Source organism: Mus pahari, chromosome 1 (genome assembly GCF_900095145.1).
Source record: "Mus pahari chromosome 1, PAHARI_EIJ_v1.1, whole genome shotgun sequence".
Taxonomy (NCBI): Eukaryota; Metazoa; Chordata; class Mammalia; order Rodentia; family Muridae; genus Mus; species Mus pahari.
In genome coordinates, this window is record NC_034590.1 from 86058048 (window position 1) to 86064047 (window position 6000).

Below are 6000 nucleotides of genomic sequence, written 5' to 3' on the forward strand. Positions count from 1 at the left end.
CACCACCTCTCCTCGCTGCCCCAGTGACCTTGAGATACACACTGGCATCCTTCCCTCTCACGCCACAGAAACTCTGCTCCAATAACGGCCAGTTCTTTTCCTACATCTATCTCCCCCACCCCCACCCCGGGCCCAGAACATAAGATGCTGTACCATCTTTCCCTGAAAAGAGCAAACCCCTCTGTGGTAGTTTGAATAGGTATGGACCCCACAGACTCATATGTTTGAATGCTTGGCCCAAGGGGGAGTGGCGCTATTAGGAGGAAGGAAGTGGCGCTATTAGGAGGAAGTGGCGCTGTTAGGAGGAAGGAAGTAGCGCTTGTGGAAGGAAGGCTTGGAGGACTCCTGTGCTCAAGTTCTGCCCAGTGTGGAACTGCAGTCTCCTCCTAGCTGCCTTTGGAGCACAATGTAGAACTCTCAGCTCCATCTCCAGCACCATGCTGGTCTGTATGTTGCCTGTTTCCTGCCATGACGACGATGGACTAAACCTTTGAAACTGTAAGCCAGGGGCTGGAGAGATGGCTCAGTGGTTAAGAGCACTGACTGTTCTTCTGAAGGTCCTGAGTTCAATTCCCAGCAACCACATGGTGGCTCACAACCATCTGTAGTGGGATCTGATGCCCTCTTCTGGTGTGTCTGAAGACAGTGACAGTGTACGCACATCCATAAAATAAATAAATCTTTAAAACAAACAAACACAACGAAAGAAAGAAAGAAAGAAAGAAAGAAAGAAAGAAAGAAAGAAAGAAAGAAAGAAAGAAAGAAAGAAAGAAACTGTAAACCAGTCCTAATTAAATTCTCCTTTATTTGAGTCGCTTTGGTCATGAGGTCTCTTCACAGCAATAAAACCCTAAGACACCCTCCCTCTACCCACACAATCTCCAGCTGTCAGCCAATGCCTGAACCCTTCTTTGCAACAAAACTTCCAGGAAGATGTGCTGCCCTTCCTGGACAGGTGTTTCTTACCCATGTCATCAGTCATGGGCGGCAGTCCCCTGCTCTGGAAGTCCCTGTGACTACACATCTTCTCACCTTCTCAGTCTGTCCTCTTAAGTTTGCCTTTCCAGGCTCAGCCACTACCCGCCCCCAGGCTTAGAGCATTGTTCTGCTTAGTTTCTGGATACAAACTCGAGTAGCCTGGGAAGAGAAGCCTCAACTGAGGACTGTCCTGCAGTGGTCATGTCTGCAGGGAATTGTCTTGACTGATGATTGATGTGGGAGGGCCCAGCCTACTGTGGACCATAGTATCCTACACGTTAGCCTAAGGAAAGCGGGCTAGCAAGCTAGAGTGAGCCAAGAAGCAGCCTTCCTCCACGGTTTCTGCTTCAGTTCCTGTTCAACTTCCTGCTTTGACTTCCTTCACTGATGAACTGTGATGGGAAGTATAAGCTGAGACAAACCTGTGTTTTCCCTAGTTTCCCTAACTACGCATTTGCTCATGGTGCTTATGACAACAGCAAGCAAACCAGGACAGACTTTCTTGGCCCACACTTGTCCTGGATGATATCACTCACTCCCTATGACATCACACACAGTTATGCTCAGATGGGTCTCTGCAAGCCTCTCTCCCTCTCAAACCCAAGCTTCAGATTCATAAATCTGTATCAGTGGTTCTCAACCTTCCTAATGCTGCTACTTCATAACTGTCACTTGGCTGTTATGAATTAATGTGAATACATGTTTTCTAATGATCCTGGTTGACCCCTGAAAAAGGATCATTTGTGAATGACAGGTTGAGAATTGCTGATCTATATGATATATTCACATCTTATATGCAACAGAACAAAATATGTATTTTCTTAACACCTATTCAAGCCTGTTTCTCCCCCAGCCTTTCCATCTCAAAGATATGAGCACCACCCACCCTCTCAGGACCTCACCTCTAGGAATCGTGTGTGTGTGTGTGTGTGTGTGTGTGTGTGTGTGTGTGTGTGCATGCCGTATGTGTACTTGTGTATATTCCTGTGTGTACAAGTGCACATGTATATGTGTGCCTGTGAATGTAAAAGCCAGAAGCCAGCCCAAACTCACATGTTTTTTTCTTAAATATCCACTTATTTTCTGAAGCAGTCTCTTGCTGGGACCTGGGGCTTGCAGCTTAGGCTAGGATGACGGGGCAGCAAGCCCCAGATTCTCCAGTCTCTACCTCCCCAGTGCTAGTATTACAAGTGCACATTGTTACGACACCTGGGTTTTTATGAGATGGAATGTGAGTCCTCATACTCACATGGCAAGCATTTTATGAACCGAGTATCATCTCCCCAGCCCCCCAGGAGTTCGTTCTCTCCCTCTCTCTCTCTCTCTCTCTCTCTCTCTCTCTCTCTCTCTCTCTCTCTCNCTCTCTCTCTCTCTCTCTCTCTCTCTCTCTCTCTCTCTCCCTCTCTCTCTCTGACTCCTCCATCTCCGTGCTTCACCCCCCACTAATGTCTGCTCTGGACCACAGCCTCCTGCGGCTCTCCTGCCTCCCTGGCACAGCTGTCGACCCAAACCCCATTCTCCCCCAAACTGCAAAACATACCAAGCTACCTTAAGAACTCCTGAATTCTCCCTGGTCTCAGGATAGAGCTCAGCAGCTCTTTACCCTGCTCCAGCTTCTTCGTTTACCTCCCTTCCTGTGACTTCCTTTAATGCCATCCTCTCCCTTGGTCACCACCTCCAAGCCACACAAGACTTTTTGCTCATTGAACTTTAAGGGTTTTGTTCCTTAAACATTTTTCTGAAATGTTTTGTCCCTACTGGTCACCACAGCAAGGGTCCTTCTTGTCATTCAAATTCCAAATGTCACCCGCTCAGAAAAAAAGTCATCAGGACCTACCAGTCCAACCAGCCATCCAATCACTTCAAGTCACATCCCCTCATGTTAATTTTCCGCACAGCAGTCACCGTACCTGCTATTATTATTTGTTCACTCTTTGTTCCCTTTCCTCCGGTGGATTACAAATTGAAGAACAGAAACAGTGAGCACCTCCCTTGCACAGAGCTCATCAGCAGACACTATACAAGAGTCCCAAGTGACAAGGGAGGCTCGGGGACTTTCTTCACATATTCTGATCCAGATTTAAACATTGTTTCCAAGTTGGTGAAGAAATGAATTCTGAGTCACGGTCCCGCACAGTACACCGAGTGCCAGTCAAACCATCGAGCGCCAGACCTTTGGCTAGTTCATTCATTCCATAAACATTTACAGAGCTCCTACGCTATGCCAGGCACCGACTGGGGCAAACGATCAAAGGCAAGTTCTGACTCCCAGGACCCACAGGAAGCAGAGGGAGGAACGCTGCAACACAGGCACCTTGCCCGAGTGGGAAAAGTGAAGACTGTACACTCGTGTCCCCTTACGGTTTCGAGATCAGATCCACGCGGCCCAACAGACCCAGAATAACTGTTGGGACAGCGCCAAGAGGCTCAGGCGGCAAAGCTCCCGTTCTACTAGCCCGGGCAGAGCAGATCGTCCGCGTTCGGCGCCCGCCGAAGCCGCGCGGGTAGAGTTCCAGGAATATCATTGGCTGTCCGGGAGCCCCACCCCCATCCCATCCCTGGGAAGCAAGGATGCAGCGGCCCGGGTCGCGCTCCAACTCTCCACCGCGAGCCCAGCCAGCGCGGCTAGACTAGCGTCGGGGTCCCTCTTCCCCCTCCCCCACGCCCAAGCCCTCAGGCCACACTCCCGACCCACGCGAGCCCTACTCCTCGACACCCGCCACTAAGTCCAGCGCAGGCCCCCGGGGTAGGCGTGTCCCGAGGAGCCGTGGAGTTTGCTGGCTCCGCCGCCGGCGGGCGGGACCTGGCCAGGCCCCCTGCGGCGCTGCGAACCCCGGTACGCAGACGTTCCCCCCCGCCCCCCGAGCCCGCCACCTTCAAGCAAACAAACCCCCGAGCGCCGAGCCCGCCAAGGCTGCGGGAGAGCAAGGCAGGTGCGGCCGCGGGGCCGGCTCACTTACTCGATGAAGAAGCTGGCGCCCTCCTCCGTGAAGCCCTCCTCCCAGCCGCGCGGCAAGTCTGCGGCAAGGCGAGAAAAGTTGGTCAAACTCGCGCAGCCCTGGCGACCCCCCGCCCCCCGCCCCGACCCAGCGCCCACCTGAGCGGATCATGTGACCCGAGTTGACCGGTTCTCCGGTCCGCGGGTGCAGCCAGGTCGTGCAGCGGAGCTGGTCACTACGGGAGAGGTGCACCTGTTAGCGCCACCGCCCCACGCGCCCGCCCGCCCGCCGCCCCAGCCCCAGCGCACGACCCCGCCCGGGTGTCGCCGCCCCTCACGCACTTGATGAAGAAGACGCGGCCGTCCCGACAGACGCCGTAGGACCAGTGCTCAGGTAGGGTGTCCCGCCCGACCGCAGCCGCCATGTTCGCCTAGCGCCTGAGCCCCGGGCCTGGGGAGGGGAGGGATGGGTGAAGGGGCGGGGTAAAGGGCGGGGCGAGGAGATAGGGGTGCAAGATGTTGGACAGAGTGAGTGGGAGGGACAAGAAACGGGGAGCTGGACTAACAAGGAGTTGGAACAAGGAGTTGGGTAGGAATAGGGAGGGGAGGACAAGATCTGAGGAGGGATAGGGAGAAGGGTGCATTGGAAGAAATGGGGGGGGGGGGAGAAGCAAGGAAGGAGTGGAGGGGGGCTGAGACGCGAGGGACTTGGACTGACCCTACTGGGTTCCCCTGTTGTGTGTGCAGCGTGGGCTCCCAACCTTGGTGACTCGCAGTTCGAGGTCACGGCCGGTGCCTCCAAAGTTCACTGGTGGAGGGCCGGCCGGAGCAGGACACAAGGCCCCGCAGCCTTTGTCCCCGAGACTCGCGGGCGGTGAAACTGTCTAGCCCCCATCCCCCACCCCCGACACACACACACACACACACACACCCTTGCTCCAGGAAAAGCAGCCGACCTGCACACCTCTGCTTCTCCTCCCCCTACCCCGGAAGTGTGCTTCTTTCTTAGACAAGGAACACCGAACAGGTTTCTGCTGGATTCCACAACAGCCTCCAAGTCTAACGTAAAGTAGGAGAAAAGCTTGCCTGTGGTTCCTGGCCTGGGGAGACTGAAGCAGGATTGCTGCGAGTTGGAAGACACAGAACTGCTTGAGGGAGTTTCAGTACAGCGCGGGTTACTATGAAACTGTCTCAAAAACCAAAAAGGTAGGGGCTGGAGAGATGGCTCAGCAGTTAAGAGTACTGACTGCTCTTCCAGAGGTCCTGAGTTCAAATCCCAGCAACCACTTGGTAGCTCACAACCATCTGTAATGGGATCCGATGCCCTCTCCTGGTGTGTCTGAAGAGAGCAACAGTGTACTCACATACATTAAATAAATCTTTAAATTAAAAAAAAAAAAGGCCCTACACACCTGAAGCTGTAGAGATCACAGGTGAAAAAGAGATGCTGGGTCTGGATTTCCCTGCACCCCTGGAAGAGCTGTCAACCTACGCTCTTTACCTACTTAGGTCTTGGGGAGCTCTCCTGAACCCCCAGAGTAAAGGAGACCCTTACCTCACTCATTTGCTCCTAATTGACATTTGTGTGTTTACTCTCTTGTGTCAATGGGACAAGAGAAGGGACCTTGGTCTGCCCCAAACTCCAGGACCTGGGCGCCTGAACTATCTGCCTCAACCTTTAAGCAGCAACTCCCTAGAAGAATGCAAAACACTCAGACACCCTGTCACACTGCAAGTGGGCGGAGCTGCAGCCGGAAGCTATGCGCTGGGCAAGGGTCAGGCCAGCCTTGCAGAGACAAAAGCTGCAGGTCTGAGGAGGCTCACATGAGGGTGCACCTGTCTGCACTGGGCCCTGGAATGAGAGATCAGTAGGATGGACCCTGAAGGGGGCACAGTCGGAGCTCTCCCAGTGTTTCCTAACCTGTGGGTTGCGACCCCTTGGGGTAGCATATCAGATATCTATCCTGTATATCATATATCTGCATTACGATTCTCCTTCTTCCTTCTTCTTCTTCTTCTTCTTCTTCTTCTTCTTCTTCTTCTTCTTCTTCTTCTTCTTCTTCTTCTTCTTCTTCTTCTTCTTC

At 53.2% G+C, this 6000-nt stretch overlaps 1 protein-coding gene across 1 annotated transcript in view; it reads right to left on the minus strand.

Moving 5' to 3' along the window:
• Plekha7 (pleckstrin homology domain containing A7) overlaps positions 1–4354 on the minus strand; it is a 183534-nt gene extending 179180 nt beyond the window's left edge. The window contains exons 1-3 of the mRNA XM_029535811.1: positions 4259–4354; positions 4076–4152; positions 3939–3996 (exon numbers count right to left, since the gene is read on the minus strand). Of these exons, the coding sequence (XP_029391671.1) occupies positions 3939–3996; positions 4076–4152; positions 4259–4341 (218 nt within the window). The 5' untranslated portion in view covers positions 4342–4354. The remainder of the gene's footprint in view (positions 1–3938; positions 3997–4075; positions 4153–4258) is intronic.
• Positions 4355–6000: the final 1646 nt, after the last annotated feature.